We start from the raw sequence: 27046 nt of genomic DNA on the forward strand, positions 1-27046 counted from the left end.
ATTATAATACTAAATGTGAAACCCATTCCACGGATTTTTTTTTTCTTTTTTTTTTTTTCTTTTTTTTCCCATTTCTTTACATGATTGATTGTACATCTTAATATACCCTGGGTAATTCACATTGTTATGTTACTCAGTATCTTATTGCCCTATACATGCAATAATGACATACTGAACATACGGTTGAGAAATATGATTGAGAAATTCCTAGACTGATAAACAGATAATATAATCACAAGCAAAATTCTCACGAGTTCCTAAAATATGACAAGAGATGAAAAAAAATGATAAGTTATTTTCTTTGTGCTTTAAGAAAAACAACTTACATATTCCCCTCCTCCTGTCTTTTTTTTTTTTTTTTTTTTTTTAGAAATAATAGCCTCTAGGCCATGAAATCCCTTAAAAATGCAAACATCTGGGAAAGGAAAAAACAAAGCACAATGGCAAATGTGTAGAGACAACCACTCAGACACGTCAAAGATGTTTATACCAGCACACAAGAGAATTAAAAAAACCACTGAAGAACGGTGAAGGATGTTTAAGAAAAAGGAGAAAAGAGACTGACAAGGGAAGGACAGAGCCACCCAAGAGGAACTTCTGTCCTAGGACATAAAAGCAGCAGCTACCCTGGTTTTGCAATTTGCTTCGAAGAGCAATTCTGGTTTTGTTCTGACCATGTGCCAGAGTGTCTCAGAACTATACTGCCCATATTTTCTATCTTCTGGTAGTAGACTGCTCCCACCCACACTACTGGAGCCCTGCAAGGGATCCTGGGATCAGCTACCTGTGCCACAGATGTTCATCTGCTCCACATTACCATGCCAGCTAATTCCCTCTGAGCACTCAAGCCCTTTGGAGACCACCAGCCCAACTGGAGGGCTGCTCGCAGGGCTGCCATGGTCCTGCTGGGAGGGCACGGGGCTGAGGGCACGCTGCGCCCCGAGCAGAGGGGGCGGCACGTCAGGCCCACTCAGATGCCGCTGGGTGACTACTCAGGGTGCCAGGAGCACAACTAGTGAATTAGTTGCTGGGCAAAATTAGCTACCAAAGTTTATCAGAGGAGATATACAGCTCCTCCATTCCAGAAGGACCCAGGTGCCATCTCACTTGCATGCAACGTGGGAGTCACCAAGGCAGTGGTGTGCGTCTACACATGGTTATATTCTGTAAAAGCTTCCACACACGTAATAAAATGCCGATTATTTTTGCCAGCACATCTAACCTCTTCTGATCCATTGCCCATCAATTAATCATTCATCTCACATGCAGGCACAAACATGTCACCGCTGTTGCAATCGTATCCCGATGCCACTCTAGTATTATGATCCTTCCACTTATGCAAAAAGCAGTCTTTTTACATACAGCGATGCTGTATGTCCTACTTGCTGACTGCCTGTCACCCCTTGAACAAAAATACTTTCTCTAATGGGACTACCTGAGCAGGAAACACGACAGAGAACATAGTTCCTAAAACTGCTTTCAATAATTCCTTTATATCATCCATCTCATCAGAGAAATCTGCAATTCCAAACTTGACTTTTGTCTGTTCAAAATCTGACTTTCAGAATATTATCTAATAACATTAACTCTGAGGGGAAAAAAAGTAAGATCCTTATTTCTAAAATATATTCATTTCTATACCAATAGTTAGCTTCAGCTACTCAAGCTCTAGCTGTTTGCACAGTACTGTCTTGTTACGAGCAGGAATAGGAAACTGTATAAAGCTGAAATAAAAGAGATGGAGAAAATGGTCGGGGAAAAGCACCGATCCAGATGTTAACTTTGGCACAGTGAGCGTAAAGAGCCACTTGATATCAAACTCACACATTAAAGACCGTGGCATTTCAGGTTAAGTGGGAGCATCTCACTGAGAAGTCTGAAATCAGCTATTCTCTATAGTAAAAGTGGTCACATTTCTGGAAATGAGTGCTATTACCGGCACCAACGTCTCCTTCGTTTCTGCTTTTAATCCTCTTATAAGGATATTAAGGTATCCAGGAATATCTCAGTTCCCTGGGGCAGGACAAGTAGCCCAGCACCCAAAAGGTTAAGATTATCCTGCATTGTTAAAACCACCCAAGACTGATACTTTTCTGTACCTTTATCTCCCCTCGTCCTCTCTGCAACCACAAATTCCCCCAATAACCACAGCAGCCATCAAGAGAAAAGTCTGTCGGGGTTTTTTTGATCAATTTTCATCCCTTCTAACAGCTTTCCAGCCACAAGAGCATAAGCGGGATCAGAAGCAGGCAGGATGTTAGTTTTCATCCCCAATTATAAAGGAACTAGACTTCTTATAAGCGTTCATGTTGGTGTTTTTGCTGACCCTTCTACAGATGGCTGGAATATTCTCAGAACAGAAAAGAAGGGTTAAAGAAAATTCTGGATAATGAGGGCTGTAATAGGGATTAGAAGCATAACTTTTATTTTTTTTGTTTTGAAAAACATACACGCTGCATAGCGTTCTATTCCTTTAATGTGAAGGCGCCAATACTAAAAAAGAAATATGACACGGTTATTTTAATTATGTAAAACTGTAATTGGCATTTATTGCGTAGGGCTTCAGAGGGATAGGAGCACAGGATGGAAAGCTGATTTTTTCATTAAATAGCTGCCCCAAGGCAGATACATTCTGAACAAAGCACCTTTTCATGAGATATACCTGTCCCATGGAGGGAACAACAAAGGGAATGAGGAAGGGGAGGTAAGAAGCCTGAACAAGGAGAGAATGATATGAAAAGAGTCCATTGGAAAAGAGAGAAAAAGGATAAAAAGGAAAGTAGGAAGTGGGATGGAGTGGCATGGTATCGTCTAATAAAGGTTAAACGACTTAATCAATAAGAAGGAGCCTTCAAAGGAGAAGGGGCTAAAAGAGGGAAAGGAGGAAATTAAAAGAGCGCACTTAAAGGATGAGAAGGATTAAACCTAAGATGGAACACAAGAATAAAAGAAAACCTCTCCGAAGAATGGGAAGTAAAAGGGAAAAAAAAAAAAAAAATCACGTCCGTGCATACAGATCACTTCAGGGAGCGAAAGGCTCGTGCCCATTTGCGTGTGTTGTAGCCTACATGTGACTCTACGGCATTCCTCAGCACTTCTGACTGCTTAAGGAGCATTAGAAAGATGAGTCATCAGGGCTGGAGGTCAAGGGTAAGTCCAGGCCCAGCTCTGCTTTCTCATCTACACTTCCCTCTTCCCTGCTTTGCCTCAAGGTGGATGCCGGCAGTTAGGCTCAGGAAGAGCCTGGAAAGAACATCTCCCTGCCTATTTTTCCAAGATGAGGGGGGGTATCAGAAAAAACTGTCCCCTAACCAGTTGCAGATGCTACTAGTGGTCTAGGGCATTCATGCCTGCCTCTCCATAAGAGATCTCAACATCTGACACCACCAGAAATAGACAGGGAGTGGCAGATGAGCAGTCTCCATTATTCCTTCCTTTACTTTTCCACATGGGGGAACCGCACTTACGATGCCTGCTGACACTCCACAGCAGTAATGCAGCAATGCAAACCATCGTTCCTACTATAGTAAACAATGAATACACCAAGAAAAAGGGATCTAATTTTCCAGTGCCTTCTGTGGGTTCACAATTAAAGGCTTTGATGCACCACCACTTGGCTTCACTCAGATGTCATAGTCATAGAACCATAGAGTGGTTTGGGATGGAAGGGACCTTAAAGACCACCCAGTTCCAACCCCCTGCCCTGGGCAGGGACACCTCCCACCAGCCCAGGTTGCTCCAAGCCCCATCCAGCCTGGCCTTGAACCCCTCCAGGGATGGGGCAGCCACAGCTTCTCTGGGCAACCTGGGCCAGGGGCTCACCACCCTCACAGCACAGAATTTCTTCCTAGTATCTAAGCAAAATCTCCCCTCTTTCAGTGTAAAACCGTTCCCCCTCATCCTATGGCTCCACTCCCTGATCCAGAGTCCCTCCCCATCTCTCCTATAGGCCCCCTTTAGGGACTGGGAGGGGCTCGAAGGTCTCCCTGGAGCCTCCTTTTCTCCAGGCTGAACCCCCCCCAGCTCTCTCAGCCTGTCCTCACAGCAGAGGGGCTCCAGCCCTCTGAGCACGTTTGCGGCCTCCTCTGGACCTGCATCAACAGGTCCATGTGTCCTTCTTGTGCTGAGGGTCCCAGAGCTGGAGGCAGCACTGCAGGGGGGTCTCCCCAGAGCGGAGCAGAGGGGCAGAATCCCCCCCTCGCCCTGCTGCCCACGCTGCTGGGGATGCAGCCCATGCTGCGGGGGGTTTCTGGACTGCCAGCGCACATTGCCGGTTCATATTGAGCTTCTCATCCACCAGTCACGATCCATCCACTAGTCCCTACTAGCATACATATATGGCAAAGTGCAACTTCATTCCCTCCAGAGACTGAGACGGTGTAATGGAACCAGCACACCATTTTAGGATTATTACCCTAGAAAGCAGCAGCAGAGGTTTGCTCTTGGAGGCAGAATTCATGGCACAGAAGCTGTCTGATACTTATGTCAGCAGTTCTTGAGTGGTGGAAATACTGGACCTGCTATTTTTTTCCCTTGATACTCAACGTCTGATCTCCCAGGGAACCAAACAGAACTAGAGCATCACTGATGAGGCAGCGGGAGAGCACCGAAACCTGAGGTTCCCATACTTCATAACTCTTAAGAGCTTTTCCCAAAGGCTTTGTTGAAGTCTCTGTAACCATGGGAGTATTCTTTTCACATTTTTTAAAATACATTTTAAGTTCTGTTGTAATCATGGGAGCACAGTAAGAGGAACCAGAAACATACGGATGCAGTAACTACAACTTAATTCTGCCAGGATTTATGCCTTTCTTTGCACTCGTGTAAATTGAGAGTCACTAACCATCATCAGTAAGAAGAAAGGTTAGTGCATTTATTATTGACTATTTAGTAATCACATTTTATTATTTCTGGATCAATGTCAGAGAAAAATTCCATACTACCAACTGTACACACAATAAAAGCTAACAATCTTTTAATCATTCCCTTGATTTTTTTTCTGCCATCAAATTTCTTCAACTTTTAATGGAAGCAGCATCCTGTCCATCACTCCAAAATACATACACAAATACCTGCTAGTTTAAAATTCCAAGTGCAAAATTCGGAGTCTCTGTCTGCTCCTTTGAGATATGACAGACCAGATTAAATCTGGGGCAGAACACCAGCCAAGACCATCAACATTGCTAAAGCACGCAGGAAGGATGTGGAAGCTGCCCCTAGAAGGAACCAGTACTACAGGCTACTTACTTCTAGAGACTTCTTAAGTGTGTGGTTCAAACGCTTAAGTTTAAGCATTTTGTTCTTTACTAGCTTGCATTTTAACTCTCTTAGGGGATTTTCCACACACAAAGGAGAAAAAACATCTGGTCTGTTGTGGCCATGATCATAAAATATTATTATATGGTAATGAAGCAAAGCTACATTGAAAGTTCAAGACTGAATGAAAAGAACTTCCAGATAAATTTATTTAATGTAATTTTTGATCTGAGTATTACTAATGATAAAGCAACTGGATAAACCCGGGCAGGCTGCACTGTTTTACTCGGCTGTTATTCTGCTGGTCTTTCTCTACACCACTTTGCATTTTAATGTCTAGCTAACAGGATAAATAACTGTAGTAGGGGAGGGAAGAATTTCCCTTTCAGGCTCCAAACAATGCAAATACACTGGCTGATTCCTCCGCCCTGCCCAGGAATGTCCCTCAGGGCCTCCTGTCCCACAAGGCTTGCAAAGCAGTTTATTCTAGAAGGCTTTTTGGAAGCTAGAAAGGAGTTTTAAAAATATCTAACCCATCCTCCCTCTCTGCCTTGGGGTTTACTGGCTTAGGCACACAGTAGCCAGAATTCACTACAATTAGGGGAAGCAACAAAGACTTTTAAACGGGAGACTAGATTAAAATAAGAAATAATCCAACCTGAGCGAGGAAGAGATCCACATGTGATGCTGTGGAGCATTCTGATGCCAATTATTTCGAGTTATTCATACAAAACCGTAAACAAACAGAAAAATATTCAATATTACAAGCCACTGATAAAAGGCCTTGAGGAAATAGATGAGGAAGGGCATCTGAAGAAAAATACTGCAGTGAATTTTGAGAACTATACATTACAGGGCATAAGTAACAACTTTATATTGTATCTCTTGAAAAATGCATTATAAAGACTTGAGAAAGAAGTATAATCTTTGAATTAGCCAGGTAAATATGCCAAAGATGATGCATACCTGGAGACAGGTGAGATCTAAAGGACTTGGAAATTGAAGCTTACAGGGGACCAATTATTGTTTCTATCAGTGTATACCTTTTATCTGAGCATTATTTTACATTCTGATGTCAAGAAGATTAAGATGGTGAAGTGCTTCTATCTAATTTTTCAGTACCAGTAAAAATTACTTTAAAGTCAGTTAATGAAAACCAGATCTTTGGAGACTTATCGCACATCATAATCACAAGCAACTTCTTTACTAACATACGGCTGCTTTAAGAAACTCCATCTTTCAGCTTTTCCGTTTTTATCATCCCCATCTAGAGTGCCTGCTGGCAAACCAGCAGCATGTCGGAAACGGGTGAAGAACATGAAGATACACAAGTGTGAATTTCATGAAGTCTGATGCTCCCACTATGCCGTATACTTTTGGCCAGTAAAACAATGTAAGTACTTAGCTCCAAAGCCCCACGTTGGGCATCTCATCCCAGCAGCAATTACGGCAAGAGTCCAGCTGTAAAAACCTGATGGAGTTGCTGCGCAGATTCAAAGACTGAAAAGTGCAATTCATCAGAAGTGCTTCACTGCCTTTCCGAAGCATTTTTGATGCTGCTGGACACAGAGCGAGGGGTGCAAGGTCACCCCTGTCCTCGCCTCTTCACCGCTCAACAGAGGACGAGCTACCAGAGAGTAACCCAGAGACTCAAGAAATGCCACAGACAGGATTTTAAACCTTTCCTGAACACACTGTAGGACACCACCGAGGAGGTTTAAGAATGAACAGAACAAGTCCCCTTACACCAACTACTAGCAAGAAAATCAAGGGAAAGCTTTACCCTTCTTCGAAGCTTTGTGAAGGAACTGAAAGATTCAAAGAGCAGCAGCTGACACTTTGTACTCAGCGATAGCCAAGTCAGCCTTCTCTATATTCAGCAATCATAACATATGTTTTTGTACAAATAAATTCCCTTATATGCTGTTTGAATAGGTACTGCAGTGTTAAATTAAAGCTTTAAGAAAAGAATAACAAGCTTTAAGAAAATAATATTTAGACGATATTTCATTTGGAGTCTCCAGGTTACGGCAATGATGGGCTAAGCTTACTGCTGATTGCTGCAAAACAGAGTAGGTATCAATGCAAAGATGAGCTGGACTGATGGCGGAATTTACGGTAACTGACTTCCTTTTAATTTGCAAGTACTCTGCACTTACAGTATTTCCAAATTGAGCTGGGTTTTTTTACGACAACAAAAAGTATCCTGTTACATGCACAGAACTGCTCCTTTACACTGTAACTTGCCGCTAACTGTTATGGGATTTATCTTCAAGAGAAGAATAGCAATACAGAGGCAAATTAATTCAGTTTTCTGTAACCGTAGCAGGGATACCAGTGTAAACATACAGAACTCCCACGGAGAGAATATGTTTAGTCCTTTGTAATAAATGATCAGCAGCTTAGTAGACAGAAACATCCTTACGTATATTTTTTTTTCTCCTCCTGGCTCAGAGAACGTATCTCATACCTAAGAATTCTAACGACTAAAATAATTCTCCCAATTACTTTGCTACATTCCAGTATGCATAGCCGAGTATGTAATGCAATAAAACTATGCCTGAACGGTCTGTTTACCCCACAGCAAGTTCCGAGGGAAACTCTTTCCCCTTAAAGGACTTGTCTCCTTCGGAGCGCGCCGGCTGGCAGAAGGCCGAGGGGAGCTGGTGCTTAAGCAACCCCGACCGAGCGGTGCCTGGGTGCATTGCGATGGCAGCCAACCGCAGGAAATGTTATTGGAGTTTTTGTGCTGTAAAATTGCTGCTTTCATGCCCACTGCATCTGACAATAGGAATCCTTGGCCTCGCATGAGAGAGGAAGGCTGATGTGCCTTCTAGTCAGATCTCTGCATCCTTAAAAAGTAGGGTTACCACTCCTGCCTGCTCCTAATGGGGGAGTGACAAAGAAATTCATGTCAATGCCACGTCCAGACACAGAAAGATACTAAATGGAGAAGCCTTTTGTGTATAATGTAGAAAAGCAGAGAAATTATGCTTTAAGCACAGCCCTGACACTTTTAAAATCATTGATAATATTTAAAAAGATAAAGGATGTTAAATTAAGGGTGCCAAATGGTTAGCCTTTTACTCTTCAACTTTGAGATAAGCTCTGTTTTCACAATCACCCAGTGCACATCTACTCATTTCTTGCTTAGTGACTCAAGTGCAAAATCCTCAGTATTTCTCCTATGAAAGACTGCGACAAGCATCTGCCAGCAGAATTTGCGAGAGTCCTGTTTGCTTCCAGTGAGCAGCATATTTAAAGCACTAAAAACATCGTCCTCCAACCTACAGCAAGCCAGAATGGAGTTCAAGTGGAAGCCAAAAGCCAACGAGGAGAAAAAAGAGACTTTTTTATTATTTTTGTCAAATGCTCTATTTTTTTTGCTACACGCTATAGAAGAAAACTTGTGTTGCAGTTGCATTACAATGACTGGACTCCTGTATTAACTTCCATTTCATCCAACAGCAACCAGGCTTTCCTCAGAAGCACAGAATCAGGCCCTAGCAATCAGTGTTCCACAGAACTAAGGAATAAATTAGGTATTTTATGTATTTGCACAGCTCTTTTTCTTCAACAGCAACTAAAGACTCAGTCCCAGATGAAGGAAGAAACTTTTCCACAATCAGTAGGACTGGATAGTACATGGTATCCTTAATAAATTTATACGTTTTCTTCCAAGCTGGTAGAGATGTGGTGCTCTCCAAAGCACCAGCTCCTTACAATGACCATGACTACACAAAATAATTCAGCTAAAACAAACAAAAAATTAAATGACTGACCAAGCTTTCACAGCTGGGAAAAACACGTGACTTTTTTTTCTTTAGAAAAACAAACCCCAACCAATAGCAGCCTAAAGACTATGAAACTACAAGATTTTTAAAAAATAATAATAAATAAAAAAAAAAAAAATCAAGATTTTACCAAAACCTCACAACCTTAACTCATTCTGTGTTACCGGAAGAACTTCTGTATTCTCAAAGCTATCAAGGCTCGGTGAGCATTTGAGTTGATAAGAAAGGCTTGTAAAACTGTAAGTAAAACTGGGTGATGAACAAATGGGATCATGTGTAAGATCTTTGGTGCTCTCTCCCTAAATAAGGCTTTTGTATCGTGGCACAAAGTTGAAAATACTAGACCTTTCCCTGAACTAAAATAATGAAAGATCATCAATAACAGAGTTTACCGCGACGATGAGAGACACTTGCGTCTGACCCTGACCTCACACAAGTTATTTGCCGGGCACTTGCACACCGCTTGTACCTCTGGAAGTCAGCCTAAGCAGCAACTAGAAAAAGGCCTCAACTTTGTAATTGATAGTGGAAATAAACTCTGTAACTGTTTCCTTCTCCTTTTACCTTCCGTATTACAAATTAACTTCTACCATAAATTTGTTAGAGCTTCCTGTTCCCCACAAGAGCAGTACATCCTCGTTCCTCATGGTGACTTCAGGGTTCTTCCCCGAACAAACTGCAACAGGGTTTAAATTCAAGCTCCTTATCTTGCAATTAGGAATGTCTGTTCTGCAGTCAAGCGACTCAAAGGGAACGACGTGTGCGCAAGCACTGGGAAGCAGGGAAGGGATGCAGTTTTGAGTCTCATCTTCATCTCTACTGTCAGGTACATGTTTGTTCAGTTTAAGTGATCTGACATTTGGATGCAGCTTCCTTCCTTCGATAAAGCTATATTCTGCTTTTATATTTCACTGTATTTCAGAATCAATTTCTCCTCACAGATTTTCTTAACTTGCACAATTTTTTGATGGGGAAGGGAGGAGGGGAGGAAACGTCTCTACATCAGATCATATCCGCAGTAGGATACACAGTTGGCAGGTTGTCCCATCTGGCATGCATTCGAGTATAAGACGGATAATTTGTCACTCTGAATCCTTTGATTTGTGAAGAGGCCGAAATCATCTTTGGAAAGATATTTTGCAGCTAATGATACAGGAGGTGTGGGGGAGACTGTTCTTTGAAGGCTACAAAGGCCACAATCTGAGGAGAAATAATTGGTCTTGGCTCTTCCATTAAGTAACAGAGATCGAAAACTACAAAAATCTTTAAGGGAAAAAACATGACTTACAACAATCAGACATGAGAACTAATTGCCCACCACTTTGCAAAATTTGATTTTGGAGGGGTGAGGGTGAGATTGGGGAACTGTAATTTGCTCTTGGCAAACAGGCTGAATGCTTAATTAAACTGAACAAATGTACATTTTTGTACATTAAGGGAACAATGTTGACAGAAGGCTGGCTTCAAAACCAAAGGAAGAGGATAAAAAGACGGATTCCTGAAATTGAAATCAAATATCAAAAAGGGATCGAAAATAAATTGGCTAGCATTCAAGACATAATTTTTAAGTTTTTAAAGCAACTATATTTGCCCCAAGCATGTGGAAGAGATAAATTTGTCGATCTGTACCTAGAGGATATTGGCCTTCCTGCAGTCGCTGATTTCTGCCTGTAAGTGATGAAGCCTGCAAGCGTGGCTGCACAGGGCTTGAAATGTAACCATCCCTGGCCTCAGAAAAAACGTCAGCATGTGTTTTTATAGCATGAACTTACTCTATATTTAGAGAAAGCCCGCCAAATACCTCTGCTCAGCATCACGGGCATTTCGAATTTATGGGTATCAAACATTTTTGCTTACAAAATATTGAGTACGCACATGCCCAGAAGACACCGGCAGCTTTCATTGAGAACAGGCAGCCTTATTTTATAATTTTGCAGGATATAAAATGGTCCAGCAAGTGGGATCGGGAAAGCATCTGTTTTGCAAATGATTTATGGTAGAAGGTGTAGACTCCAGGTCTGGGCTACCGGACAAACCGTAGTTTTCTACGACATTTAAGCAGACAGTCATTGCAACGTGCACACCGCTAACGAAACACACTCAGCATCTATTAGAACGATAATCTCTGTTGTTAACTACAAGCTCGTGTTTACCTGACTTGAAACGCGCACAAGTATTACTAGGAAAGCTCCAGGAGGTTCCCTCAGTCCACCTCCTGCTAAGTGAACGTAGGTTCGTTCTCAGAAGTATGACTGACGTTTTTATTTATTTTAATTTCTTGTTACAAAGTGACAGAGCTTCTGTCACCTCCCTTGGGATAGGCTTAGATATCTTAATACAGTTCACTGTTAGCTAGTTTTTCCTGATAACGTGCCCAATGTTTCCTTTCCTTATTTTCATCCTATTGCTTTTCATTGTATCTCTACACGGTACACAACATGCGCGGTTCCATCTTGGGTTATCGCTTTCCCTTTGTCGGAACTTAATTAGCGTTTAGGCTATGTACTGAGTCAAAGTTTCATTCTCTTACCTGTTCCCATATATTAATACCTCTAACCTCCTATATGTTTTCATCCAAATACATCTGAACTGTAGAATAAATAGCAATAATTCTAGAAGTAATAATATTATTTGACGGGAACCTTGAAAAAGCAAGAGGCCCAAATTCAAAACTTACATTCCATTGATGCTAGGTCTACGATTCCCTCTTTGTGGACGTAGTTTTAAATCCAGCTCAAACTACACTTGTCAGTCAGACCATGTTGCAGATTTATGTCTGATTAAAATTCTCTACCACCATTTCTCCTCAGATTTTCCCCTGAATATTCTGCATCTCAGACCAGCTCACATTTTTCAGTTCTAATTTCACTTTATTAGTTTCTGGCCGTACAATTAATGATCTTTTCTCGTCCTTTTCTATTAACATTTTGTCCCCAGTTGGCACTCAGAACTCTCACTATTTAGTATCATTAGGAAATTTTATTAGTGCCATTTTTAGTCCTTTGTCCATATAACTAATGACAATGTTAAATAAAACCAAGATTATAGCATATCCCCATGACGTTCCCCAACACAACTCCTCCTAGTTTGATCTATTATTCTTAATTTATTGTCACAGACTATTTCAAACCAAGCAGGTCTAAAATCATTTTTCAAGCAACGCGTCTTAGGACCAGCGTCAGACCTGAAGACAAATTGTATATACTGATATAACAATGACAAAACTTAATTTACCATGAATTATGAGATAAGAGATAAAAAAAAAATCTCATTAGACAATGTGTAAGACAACAATGAAAATAAGGCGTGCGGATACCCACAGAGTTTCCAGGGAATTCAGGTGGATTGCCAGTTCTCAGAATGACGGAGAGAAAAAAAGCAAATTTACACTTCATCCAAAAAAGCCCAAACAGTTTTTAAGCATTCAATCTCATGCCATCATGTTTGCATTTCCTTATCCCCTAGCATTTCCCACCCGCCCTCCTTTTGTTCCCCAATAATCAGAACAAAACAGCCTGTCTGTCAAGTTCTAGTTCAGCGGCACACGAAGTTTCCCTTGTGGAATAACTATGGCAAAGCAGGGATGGAATAAGGGCTGGGGAGTGTTTGTAGGCACTAAAGTGGGGCTGCCAGAAGGTTACATGAGGTAATTCCAAGATATGGGCTAGGACTGACTTAATTTGCCCTGGGTCTTCTCAGTATTTCCAGGTTATTTCCAATCTTCTCACAAGCCAGTGGGGTTTGAAGGGGGAAACCACGTTGTTCTCTTCCTGCCCTCCCAGGAGCATGTGCAAGAGCTGCAATGGAGGAAGATACCTTCAAATCACTCGCCTCTTCCACTAACTTTTGACACAAATCCTTGGGTGGGCTTCCATTCACACTTCCATTTCAGGCTTCCGATGGGAAGGAAAAGGCAGAAGCGGGGATAAAAGGAAATGTCAGATTGCTTACTTGCGGTGGGTATACGTTAATTGAGATACCCAGGCAGAAAAAACATGACAGTTGAAGGGAATATGTGAGTTTTAATAAAAAACCAACCACCTAGTAACATTCACACCTCTGCTTTGCACGTGTGTTGCATCTGGTCATTACTGCTGCCACTCTTGAGCATTTGGCCTGTGTTCTCTCAGGTGCTTGTACAAAAGCAGAAGGTTCTGACTTTGGCTTCTTGACATTGTGGTATGATAAAACAATAATCATTTCTATACGAGAGATACTTTTGTATAAGCTCTCCCATCAAATTCTAATAAGTCACCATGAACTAAAGTCCTCAGATTTGGTGTCTGTCGAGCGAGATGTCCTACAATGAGACCTCTGAACATGAAGAGTTCTTGTATGTTATCATTCAACCAGCCTTACTGGATTATTTTTCCTCTTTCATAAATTAAAATTCAGAGTTGTGCTCTAGATTTCCAAATTCTTTCTCTTTGCAGGAAAGTTTAGCCATTTTGAACTGAAAAGCCCATCAATCTGCAACTCACACGTGGCGGGAACAGAATCTTATTTATTGTGCACCACCTGGTACATCCTTGATCAAGAAGAATTGAAAACCATTTTATATTATAATGAATTTTTTTACAGATCTTCCCGTCAGATGAACTATCATCACAAACTGTTATTAAGAAACCTGAGAACTTTGTACAACTTAAATGTTCCAATACCCTGTAAAAAGGCTGCTCTGAAAGACATCTTTCTCTATTTTGCATTTGATGGTTCTGCCATAATGTTTCCAATTTAGGGCGTAAAAATCCTCAAATCTGAATTTCTAATTCAGACTCTTCACCTCCATTGTCAATACTAAGCATTAACTTTTAACTGTATTTTTCTTCATAGTCTCTGCTTAACCTAAGAATTTAGCACTGTATTTCTCATTATAATACCTGCCTGTCTTGAAAGATAAGCTACTACCAATTCCAGTAAATTCCCCTCCAAACTCTGACTAATTTCTAATTTTTATCAGGAAAAGATTAAGAAGCTTATCAAGATGCTTAAATACAGACTTTACATGACTTCTATTGTTTATAAGCAGATTTTACTGCACAAAGAAAACATCTCCACCTCAGTCACATTCATGAGTCCTCTCCTCCTCGCTCCCTCTCCCTCTCGCTTAAACTGTTCCTCTTCCCTGCAGACATATTCCGATGCCCCTCTTTCTTATAAACCAGTTTGGTCTTCTTTCTAAAAACAATAAAACTAGTAAATTGTTCTGAAATCAGTAGACAAATAGGCTGACTGCTGGAACAGAGCTGCACCGCGGAGAAGAGGAACAACAAGCAGAATAAATTGGAGGCGCTATGTAAAGGAACACTGTTATGACTGATGGTCTGAAAATTTATCTCCTCCTGAATCAACAACCTATTAACACACTGCTTTTAGAGAAATGAAATGAATCCCAGGACACGGTCCACACAGTCCTCACTGGATCTGAATTTTTAAAGCTACTAGCAATACCTCCATGAAGATTCTTCTCATATGGTAAGTATTTGATAACGGATTTTAGTAATTCTCATTTCTCTTTTAGCTAATTCCTCAAATGAAAGCTAATTCCCGTCGGTCAACAAAACAAGCTAATCAAACCCAAAGGCTTAGATTAATATCATTCTAAATACATAATCAGATCCTTTAAATTTTGAGGGAGTTCATCAAATAAACTACACTGATCAAATGAACTCAGACTAAAGTAAAACAAACAGATGTTTGCATAGACTAAAGAAAGGGTAATTTAACTTGCTGTTCACATGAAGTCAATATAATTGAAACCAGTTCAATAATATTATTATTTTTGGTCAGTACCTTTTTCATCCTAAATGCTTCAAAAGTGATCCCCCAGCCCCTGCCAAAATGAACACTGGACAGAAGTCATCCAGAATACGGCACTGGAGTTATTTCGCACCCGTTAACCTTAGATAGAACGGAAAGCTTCTTTTGCATCTGGATGAATTAAAAGACAACGGGTGAAAAAAAAAAACAACCCTTCCTCCTGTGAAAGTGCTACACATGCTGTATTCCTTATCATTTTAACTAAAGAAAATCCAATACTCAAATAAGACTGTACCAAAGGCCATGATTAAGTGATATTTACTTTCTAGGGTAGATTTGGAGATCCACACACTGGTAAAAAAGCCACACAACAATGCAAATCATCAAGTAGAAGAAAGCTGTAGCTGACTTAGAAATTATTAGCTTAACTATTAAATTCTGCTATTGCCCGTTTTACAAGGAACGTATTTTTTCCCCATCAATAGGCCAACAGCATAAGATACGAGAAACCAACCACAAGCAAATCAAGTAGCTATTCCAAGCTATACTCATGTATGTGCTGGATAAAAACATCCTTTCTTCAAGTAACGCACACCCTGCTCCTGCAGCTGACTGCAGGGATGGAAGCCCACCACCAGAACACCTAGGGACTTCTCCTTGTCCATAGAAAAGCAAAACAAACCCCATTTCAATTATGACAATCACAAATACAGTATCTGTTGTTAGCAAGTCGAAGCACTTCTGAAAACAAGTATAATCTTGTGGAGAGAGAGAAAGATCATTAGCCGTATGATATGACCGCCAGCACTGCTAGATTATGAGTGTATATATATCATTGATTTAATACTTTGACAGCGGGAAGCAGGAGCTCAAGCACTTGTATGGCACATATACACTGAGGGGGGAATCTCAGACATCTGCAGATAGAGGAGACGGGAGCACAGCGGGAAGAGAGAGGGGAGGGGAAAAGGAACATGGATTTACAGAGTATGCTGGGTTCCCTTTCTGCTTAGCAAAAGTCTTACCAAGAACAACTCTCAACATACACCATGGTGTTAACTTCTGCCCTCCTTGTTATCAAAAAACCACTTATTTTTTCCTGCCAAAAGGCCAAGACTTGACTTGCCATGGGAGCAGCTGAAATTATTTTGGCCAGTCTGGGGTGAATGGGGTTAAGGAATATTCCTCAAGGCTGGTAAACTCAGACTGGCAAGCATCTGTTGAAGATTTCAGAAGCAGCAAAATGCTAAAACCTAGAGGAACGATGAACGCTTATTAGCTTCCTATGAGGCTAGGAGGTATAAGGAGTTCATCCCAACTATTCAAAATTTTTAGCAGCTTTCTCTTGCTTTTGCATTTTTCATTTGTAGGGGAAGGGCTGGTGGAAACAGCAATCTAAATGTATTGACTTATTGAACTAAACCAGGCTACCTTCTCGATAACGCATGTATTTGCTAACAGATTTCATGTTCCTAGACATACAGGAAAGGAGACATCTTCATAACATACCCTGATTATGACAATGCATTACCATTTTTTTTTTTTTGGACTTCTTCACAGATTAAATATTGAGCAAGTTGAAAACACAAAAATAAAGTTATCATTGTTAATTTTAAAGATCTCAATCCAAGCCCCTAACATGGCAAAAAAAAAAAAAAAAAAGAAAAAAAGAAAGAAGAGAAAAGGTGTCAAATTCACATACACAACTGCTCTTAGCAGACTGGCCTTTTAGACACCATGCCAAAGTTTCACTCAAAGCTGGGAAGAGAAGCTCAAAGCCAGTGGTTTTGCTCTGCAAAATCATTCTTCCAACCAACTGATGTGTAATCTGTACGAAAATATTTCTCCAAACCCCCTCTAGTGGTTCATCTGTAGGAGAGTTCTTTACGAAAGACAGAAATGGTTAGAAAATGAAGAGGCTTGTTCCAAGCTTTGCTGATCTACTGGGGAAGGGCTGTGAATTAAATGATCTTCCAGTCTGCCTACCCCCAAGAAAATCTGTTAAATCATACAACAAAAACGGAACCCTGTGGCTATTTTTTTTAAAGTTAAAGATGCATAAGTGGGCGCTGCTGTTTCAAGTACGTCACTCCTGTTGGTTACTCATACTTGTTGGGAGGACGAGAAACATGGAAACGTACATCTCAGGAGCCACCGCTGCCTTCTCTCACCACACAGCTCTCTTCCTCTAGATCGCTTCCCTCAAGCCAGACTGCCCTATCCAGTAACGTACAAATCCCATTCTCGTGCCCCAGGGAGACTCAAGAAACAGCTGGAACCTGCTGAACTTGATAAGGTAGTAACAGATGACTTTTACATCGTTCTGAAGCTAAGCATCATGACAGTTTAACCAACTTCGGCTTGCTCTTTAAAAAGTTCAACTAAAGGCGAGTCACTCGCTACAAATTACATTACATAATAAATCATTAATGGCTATTGCTTCATATAAGTATTGCCTTTTAAAATAATGTAAATGAGCTTTTTTGTATTAAAAGTTACTTCCTACTCTGGGTTATCCTACAGTAAAGTAGAAACATCATTAGCGACATTTAAAGGAAAATCAGTGTAAAATACAAAGTCATTTTGTTCTCTTTAATTTTTGTTAGGCATGTAAGAGGATGGAAAATAAAAGGGTATTCAAACTATGGACAAAGCGTCCTCTTCTTACCATGACCTGGGACAGACACTGAAAGAGTACCGGTCTGTACTAGATATGAGCTGGCAGTATAGTCCTCATCTGTATCAGAGTCCTGAACTGGCTGGCTGGCATTATTACTTAATAACCACCTCTGGTTGTCATGGAGATTGGGTGATGGAGGAGGGGAGTGTAAATGTTCAGTAACTGATGGACTAGATGAGGAGGATGGCATGGGAGGACCTATGAAAAAAAATAAAAGAAAATTTAAAATATGGGTCGAGATATCACATGAACAACAAATCATTTATTTTTTGCATCGCTGAAAGACTAGTAGTCTACTTCAAACAATAAAAAGGGACGGACAAAGAAAATATGACAATTGCACGTAATAAACTGGTTTAAGTGCTTTAGAAAACATAACCCAATGCCACGACTCGCTGTTTCAATGGATGGTGTCTATTGCTACCTGGAATTCCAATGTCTCTGCAGCACAGAATGACAGAGGAACAGGCGTTAACTGAAGTGAAATAATTGTTGTACAACCATTTGGAAAAGACAGTATTTTCTTTTTTTCAAGCCTTTAAGCAGAACAAAAGTACTGAAATATATGGCCAAGTATAGGGCTGCTTCTGTCAGTGGGACACTCCTGTCTAAAACCTACTTATGGAAGAAAATAATTCAGATAAGCTAAGAAACAGGAAGAGTTTTCCAACCTCACATATACAGGGAAACTCACAGCCCTAAATGTCTACCATATGAGTTATTCTGACAGGAATTTAAGGTTTTAGCAGCGTTTCTGAGATACACGTACTATTTAAAACCCATTAAAATGTTTCACCTGTCAAACTCGAGTCCACCTGCACAAGTTCTTTTAAAACACGCATACACAATGACTACATCCCATTTCTACGTCTTGGAAGTACCATAAAGACATCGTGGAGAAAGACAGATTTAAATAAAGCTTTAGGATATCATAACAATGCATTTTAGTCCTTCAAGGAAACAATAGGTAAACCCCATAAGCGGCAGAGAAAGAATTACCTAATTTACCCTGTGAATATATCGGTTCTTTACAGTATTTAGTCAGCACAGATCTCCCTCTGTGAGAGTACGACTGCTGCACTACTTTTGAATACAGTATTATGCTGCCTGTAGGTGGGGAATCGTACCAGAAAATGAAGTGGCTTTATTACCGACTTTATGGTAAAAAAAATATAAAATAGATTAACCTGCACAGATACCATTCATAACTATGAATCTAAATTTAAATTAAAGGAAAAGAGGGTTTTTCCCATCATATAATGATTTGTTTTTATGGTACTCAGTAGTACAGTTATGCTGGAGAGGTGCAGCACCTCTCAATGTTATGTTTAAGTTTAATACAATAAATCCTATTGGCACCAATAGCTTGAATTACCTTCTCACCATCTCCCTTGTACACTGATAGAATCACACTGATTTTTAAATTTTTTTTTTCTTTCATATTCAGTTTATCCCATCACATAATATCTTAAAGATCTCTAAAACATGTTGCTAAGTCCTAAGCAATTGGTTTCCCTGGAAAGAAACCCGGGACAGCCTCACCACAAACTCTTGGCTTAATTCTTTCACGCGTCATTCATCTCTTCTTGTAGCAAACAGCACAATATATATTATTACCAATTTTAAGACTCGGGTTTGGTTCTGGAAGGAAAGCAAGCACTTACTATTACCGAAGTAACTCCTGTGTGAAACCCAAGGTTTATAGCCAGGGAAATAACAAGGGTGGGGGAACGACATTTTACAGGGCTCAACCTGGGAATGTGGAAGTCGGGAATGGGCACATTTTCAAGTTCGAGATAAAGTGCCACCAGATTTTCTTGCTACACTTCGGTTTTTCCCACTCCTTGCTTCAGTAACCTGGATTTGTGGTTATTTCTTGATGGAGTATTTAATGCATTATTTATGATGTACCCAAACCAATTTAGTTAGCCATTATATTTCATTTTTTGAATAATTCCAATAATAGTTAACAGTGGGTTTTTTCAAGGATAAATTAGCTCTATGATTTTTTTTTTTTTTTTTTGGCTTGGAACAAGTCTCCTTTACTTGCTTTGGACTTCTCTGCCTAGAGAGGAGAGCTAGAGTAATGAGTTCCAGATGTATACAGACTGAAGCAAATCAGCGTCTCCTTAATACCTATGGAGCTTACGCACACCACAGTTCTCAGTACGCTTCCTCTCTCCTTCTCAGTTTACACCCATTCACTTCCCTACACAACAAAGCCTTGATTACACAAACCGAAATCACACAAAACATCCTGTTGCCTGAAAACGTGTCACGTCCAAGGTCCCTTAATTATTTTGTAAATCCCCTCATTTATCCAAATTTATTAATTGTCTCAGCGCTACGTGGCTCGTTGACACCGCACTGCACCGATGAGCAGCCCCCTGGGGAGAGCGTCCCTTGGGTGCTCCGGGTTACCGAGCCCCTGGGTGCGCAAACCCCCGTGTGTCAGGCACGGGCCACGCAACTTCAGTGATTTGATTTTTATAAATAAGCCTAATTCTGGCAGGCAGGTCTTTCTTGTCACAAAGTTACATGGTCTGCAGAGAAAAGGGAGCCGGTTATAATACCAGCCAATTCCTGGGCCAACCAGCTGGGCCGCGGATTTCTGTACAACTTCATCCAGCGCTGGCAGATTTCTGCAGTAAGTTCCTCTTTGATTCCAAGTGAAAAGACAGATAGCTATCTACACTGCCATTTATAGAATAAGCTACATGTTAAGAAAAAAAAAATACTTAACACACCAGGCAAGAGGGATCGTAAATGATGTGCACATTCCTCTCCATTTTTTTTTTTTTTTTTAACATGGAATGAAAGGCATTTAAAAATACTTGGTGATATCTCTTATTGAAGCGTTAACAAACACATTTATAAATCACAAAAATCATTAAATAAAATCACAAAAATCATTAAGTATGACAAAACCCAGTTATATTGATTATAACACTTTTTCAATACAGCTTGGAGGCACACGATGATGCAAAGAATATTTCATTCTAAGGAAAACCACAAAAATACAAATATTGATTTTTTCCTCCCCCTGCTCTGCTTCTTTTGGTATACATCTAGCAAAAATTTCTGTTGTTCTGCTTTGACTTTCTTGCCCATACTTTAAAAAAGCAAATGTTTCTGGTTTTACTATGTGACTTGGATATAAGATAGTAAGCTATTTTTCATGAGAAAGTATACTGCGCTTAAGAGTACTTAAATCTCATCTTTTTGGTTAGTTATGAGGATAAACGCACTTTAATTTGTTGGGATTTTCATAATCGAAAATACACGACTTTCAATTACCTTACGTACTTCCAAAAAAAAAACCCAAAACAAAACCACTATCTCACACAAATATGAAAAAGAGATTTGCAGCAAATATAGGCAAACTCCATCAGGAATAGACTCAATATAGCAGCATGTGGAGATGCGAATAAATTTGCTAAGGATATAATATGAGTCCCCAAAGAAAGTAAAACCCAAAGAAAATTGGTTCTAAGAACATTAACAAAGAAATACACCTGAGCTAATAATGGATACATTAAATACATACGTACAAGGTAATTACGTTAAAAAAATTGTACTCTTCTGTGCAAAGATCAGCGCTGATCTAAAAGACGGTATTAAAAAAAATAAAAATGTTGGAAGCGGAGCTGATGTCACATATAGAAAAGCTGAAAGGGACAAGTATGATACGTGTAACCCACCAAAAAGATAGCAAATTAACAATGGGGAAAACCGTCATCAGTGGACTAGTAATAATGGAAGGCATAGGGATGCGTGGGACTTCCCATACGAAGTATATCGAAGCTGAAGTTTAAGGCTAAGGCTTGCTTAGGGAAGGCAATTCCTCTGGGAATTTGCGGTGGGTACCAGCAGGGAAGCGAGGGGGGGTCAGGGCAGTGTGGGGCAGGGCTGTGCCCTCAGCCCCGCAGCGTTCCCCATGGGGACGCTTCCACTCGGCCACAGTCCACAGCTCACCGTCCTCTACCGCTCACCTACACCCCTTCCCTTAAACAACCGCCGTTAGCAGCACGCCAGCTTATTTATATCGTCTTATGAAGAACGAATCCAACAACTACTCAGATTTCATCTTTTATCTGTCATCGCGTGCCTAAGAAGCACTTTGCTTCAACACCAATGGGTGCGCAGATGAATTCCACGCTGCATCTTCACCAGATGTATTTTAGAGAAAATAGTATCGGACACTTTTGGAACGTGGCATTTAGGAGAAAAAGTAGGATGGAAGAGAAGCAGGAGTAATGATCTCCTGCTGTTGCAGGGTGGGCGGGGTGGAAGAGATGACCCAGAAACTCTCTGCAGGGCCCTAAAATACACACGCTTACAAAAACTCCTCAAACAGATTCAGGCATTTTGCTGGCAATATGATACCAACAAGAAAGAAAAACCCTTGTTTATTTTCTTTTGTAATTATAAACCTACACATTCTTAAGATCGTGTTTTAGTTCAGGGAAGTCTTTGTTGCTTCATGAATGTCTTTAACGCTGAACTTCTGTTCATATATCTAGACTAGTTCCCACCACCCAGCATTATTGATTCACTTTGCGTATGTTGCATTGCGAGTTCCATCCTTTGCACAAGTCATTTCACGATAAAAACGTGAAGGGCCATTATTTTCATCTCAATCGGGATGCGCAAATCCTACCCCTAACTCTTACATACAAGTTCTGACGGCTGCTTAAGGCAATACAAGAGGAAACAGCTCTGTCTGGCTGTTTAGCTACGGCAGAACAGCGCGTTTTTCCTCTCACGGGCTTGGCAGCCCTTGTCACTGGGACTGAAGAAGAAAACTCCTCTATCTGCATCTCAAAGACAGAGGGGGAGAGTCTTATTTTGAAGTTAGTGGTAAAGAGTACTTACTGACTTCAACGTCAGTAAGAAAATGCTATTAAATTACAGATTGCAAGGTAGATACCTCTTTTCTTCACTTAAATTAATGGGATTTTTGCTGGTGGCTTCATAGAAATGAAGATTTCACCTTATTTTAAATGGCACTATTATGTCATATAAACCCCAAAACATACCACATACTGTGGAAAAATATGTTATACATATAATGGCTTGCTAACAGTAGCTATATATATATATATATCTCCATTTTGTACTTTGCTCCTCACAACAGGAAGAGACAGGTTGCCTTTTTTTTTTTTTTTTTTTTTTAATACGACAGATAATGGGATCTTTTAAAACTGGGATCAGACAGGCAGTGGTTTGTGAAGGTCAGAAATAACGTGTCTTCTGGCTAAATTAATTAGAAAGCAAACCACTTTCAAACAGGCAGAAGGACACTTAGAGCCCTTCTGAATCAAGCTGAGATGAATCTTTGCAATCTGTTCTAGGACTTCCCAGCGCGCTGAAAGCTGTAACACACTCTTGTTAAATAGGGCACCTACACCCTCCCTACCAAGCTTACCGATCGCATCCAACTTTCAATTTCCAATGTGTGGCATGCAGATTGACCCCAAAAAGCCCCCAGATAACACCCCACCTGGTACGTACAACCCTAAGCAACCTGATTTTGGACCTCTTCGCATAACACAGTAAGTTAGTAATAAGTGAGTTTTAATTGTAAACCCATTTTTTTTATTATGGACTCCCTGTATGCTCTCCAACCTGTATGACTTGGCATTGGCATTTATCTCTCTGCTGGATGCTGCAGCCTTCTGCAGTCAACCTGCAGTGACAGTTATCTCTTAATTAAAACTCTACATGCAAATAGACCTACTGAAAAGTGTTGTGGCATAGCACACAAAGAACGATTATTTATAACCAACACAGTTCTTTTTATCTACTTATACCAGAGTCGACCATTGTAGCTACTGTGAAGACCTCCCCAAGGAAATACATGCATAGACAGTCTTTCAAATATATACACATGCACATAGACACGTATATAAATAAGAGTGTATAAATCCATCTATAGTAAAAAACATTCCAGTGAGAAGAACTATGTGCCAAGAATTCTTTTAAAAGAAAATGCTTTCAAATACATAAAAATGATGCCTGCAATCTACGGTGGGCTTTCCATTTAATTGGTTTTGTTTTGCTTTGTTTGTATGCATAGAGGATAACGACCCTTTTACCCCTGAACTGGGAAGCGGATTTTCCAAGTTTCAAATCCCTCTGAGTGCTGATGAACTGTGACTACAGCTCAGATGCAAATCTTAAATACAAATCACGTCTACTTTTCCTAGATTTCCTTGAAAAGTTATTCCTTCTAAACAAAACAGGTGCATTATCTTGACGTGTATTTTAACTCACAAAGTTGCAACTGCTTCTGTAGACTGTGAAAGCTGAAACTTTACAAGACTATAATCAGAGGACATTGATTTGAAAACAAAAGTAATCCATTAGAAAGCAAGAGAAATGCTGCCCTGAAATACTGTTATTTTTTTTTTTCCTCCTTCTTCTTGGAAGCGTAGTATAATAATCACAGTCTGTAATATAAAGCTTGTAATTGTCTTCCGAAAACGAGAAAGATTTCTTAAGAAAAATGGTTATGCATTAGAACTGATGCTTATTTCTGAAGCAAACAGTACTTTGAGGCATTTTGGTGGTTTCAGAAATTTAACAGCTGCTGCTCAGCAGATTGCTAAATGAAAAGGAGTGCCCTGTTCTTGCAGGGGTCAGACTGCATGATCACAACGGCTCCTTCTTCAATCCTGAGTTAAGGCAGTGCTCATTTTCGCTTTAAATGGGAGTTTTGTCTGTAAAGAAATTGCAGAATCTGAGCCTTAACCGACAGCTTATCCTAACTGAAGCGCATTGCTCTCACTACCTTTTTATTTTTTATTATTATTATTTTCAAAAGGAATTACCTTATAACATAAGAGCCAGGTGCAGAGCAAAGTTCCACTCAGCTAGGCAGAAAGTTCATGAGCCCAACTAAAAACTCAAGCATCTCTAGCATCCAGGTTTGATTTTTAGGAGCTGTTCTGCTCAACTCAACTGAACTTACCACTTTATGTCCCCCAGTATTAATTAAGAGTGGGCACACAAAGTGTTGGAAGAAGAACAGAGAGCTATTTCCAGAAGACTGAAAATCCTCACTCCACTCAGAAAATCATTTTAAGTGATAGGCCTCCATATTTTTAGAAAAAAGATGCCTAATTCTGCTTTTTTTTTGTGGGGGGTGGGGGTTTTGGACAGAAGCAAGCTGATGAAATCAACACCAGATTGCAAAATGTTTCGATTAACTCATCTCTCCACTTGAGATGTAAAAGTTCTCACACAAAAATGCCACCTCTCCATTTAGAGCATCTGCTGGGATTCAAGCTCCTCTGCTTTGTGATGAGAGCCTCATCCAGCGCAGCCAGGACAAGGAGCCACCAGCTCAGCCACCGACTCTGCTGTACAAGCCGCACGCTCACAGTTCTGCCCAAGCCACTACCTCTTGCAACCACCTCGCAAGCCCCAGCACCTGCAACATGGTGACCAGGAGGTCTCCAAGGTCAACCAGGGGAGGGAGCTCCTGGGGTCCCCATCTGGACCCTGCGTGGCCCAGCCACTGAGCTGGTGCCTGCTCGGATCCAGCCAAATGACATAGGTGCATGGTCATATACAAAGCTGCGTACTGATGCAGCGCAAAAGGCGCCCATTTGTGGCTAACGACTTCTGCCTGATGAGCCCAAACCAGGCTCATCTGCCTGGGCTTACTGCTCCACTGACCACTTCACGGGGGTGGGAGAGGGCAGGAGATGTCTCCTGAGTGGAGAGGACACGCAGCCAGTTCTCTCCACTCCTTATTAGAATCCCAGAATGGTTTAGGTTGGAAGGGACCTTAAAGACCACCTAGTCCACCCCCCTGCCCTAGGCAGGGACACCTCCCACCAGATCAGGTTGCTCCAAGCCCCGTCCAAGCTGGCCTTGAACCCCTCCAGGGATGGGGCAGCCACAGCTTCTCTGGGCAGCCTGGGCCACCGCCTCACGGGAAAGAATTTCTTCCTGATACCTTATCTAAATCTCCCTTCCTTCAGTTTAACACTCTTACCCCTCATCCTATGGCTCCACTCCCTGGTACCTCCCATCACCCTGGTCACCAAACATAAATCAGCATCACACAGTGCTGTAGACAGAACACAGCCCTTTCTCAAGAACCTGCCAGGATTTCCACATTAAAAACACCTGAACCACAAACCCACCACAGACACAAGCAAAAACCAGGGAAAAAACCCACCAATGGTTCCGGGTTTTTTTGTTTTTGTTTTGGTTTTTTTTTTTTTTTTTTTTTTTTGCATTTCCAGAAATGGAACCGAGCATCACAAATGGAGCTGCTGGCATACGCTGTAGTTGGTGTAGGGAGGATAGCCGCGCTCAGTCTCTCTGCGTCTTGTATTCACCCAGCGATGAGGCTGAGGAGTTTACCAAGTTTCCACTCTCAATCCTGACCTTTGTAAAAGACTGCAATTTTTCTGGATGCTGATATTCTTTTGGATGGCAATTCATAAAGAGTAATCACCTAAAAAAGTAACCTTTGAAGAAATGCTTCTTTATTCTTCCTATCCGTGACTTTTTATTATTAGAGGTGAACTGGATTGAGCCATGTCACATCTGGTTTATCATTCTTTCAGCATGACTCTGTGGTAGCCTACATACTTTGTATTTTCAACGTTGCTTTGGGCTATATTGGGGGGGGGGGGGGGGGCGGGACACGCAGAAAAAGTCTTGTTGTAATAGGACGGGAAATGCAACTTGAAGAGCATCAGAGGACTTGGGTTTTGGGGTTTTTTTGGAAGAGACTCGTTAAAGAGAAAATAAATCTTCTAAGAATGACTCACAAATCATCCAGTTTTCAGAATCAGGTAATTTCCCACCCTCATTCCTCCCACGCCAGAAAGAAATAATGGAAAGAGGAATCAAAATAAATCCTGTTTAACTAAATTTGGGTTCCTTACTTCTACTGGGCCCTACACAAGAAAAGCAGTCAAAGCAATGGTAGGGATGCCAGTTTTGCCTATTTTTGCTACTAGCGTGGCCGCCGCCTTGCAGTATGTTATAAAGGGAACCATATCTCTGAAGCAAAGCATCCAGAGAAGTTCTTAATGACATGGGATTGCCTATGCTTGCAGATCACAGAATATGACTTGTTTTCGTAGAAGGGAACATGGCAATTTAAAGAGATTTCGACAGAAGCTCACAAAGAGCAACAAAGTCCTGAAAAAGCATTCCATAAAGCTCATTTCAAAAGATCACGGTTTTGGCCTAGCAGAGGAGGAAAAGAAGGAGGGATGAGATGACTGTTGTCATCTTCACCAGCTCCTGATGGAAAGCTGTCCCAGGGACTGGGACATGTCCCCATGAGGACCAGCCGGCTGCCGGGCAGCCATGGGCAGCGCTGCTGCCAGAGCCTCCCACAGGAGAGAAAACGACGGGCTGCTGCACCCTGTGTTTTCCCAATAAAATAAAGTCAACCAATAAAGCTGCCCATAAAACTAAGGAACCACGCGATGCTTATGGAAGCGTAAGTTTAGCGCTGAGAAAGGAGAAAGCAGTCCCGCTAACAAAACATCAAACTTGTCTATCCAGAGAGGTCTTCAACTTC

The 27046-nt window shown here is 40.9% G+C and overlaps 1 protein-coding gene across 24 annotated transcripts in view; it reads right to left on the reverse strand.

The window, feature by feature from the left end:
• Positions 1 to 27046, reverse strand: part of TENM3 (teneurin transmembrane protein 3) — a 486507-nt gene that overhangs the window by 165033 nt on the left and 294428 nt on the right. For 12 of the 24 annotated variants that reach the window (XM_074588367.1, XM_074588376.1, XM_074588375.1 and 9 more), the window contains one exon: positions 17479 to 17688. The exons of the other annotated variants lie outside the window; for them this stretch is intronic. In XM_074588367.1, coding sequence (XP_074444468.1) covers positions 17479 to 17688 — 210 coding nt within the window. The remainder of the gene's footprint in view (positions 1 to 17478; positions 17689 to 27046) is intronic. 24 annotated transcript variants of the gene reach the window in all.

This window comes from Larus michahellis, chromosome 5 (genome assembly GCF_964199755.1).
Source record: "Larus michahellis chromosome 5, bLarMic1.1, whole genome shotgun sequence".
Lineage (NCBI taxonomy): Eukaryota > Metazoa > Chordata > Aves > Charadriiformes > Laridae > Larus > Larus michahellis.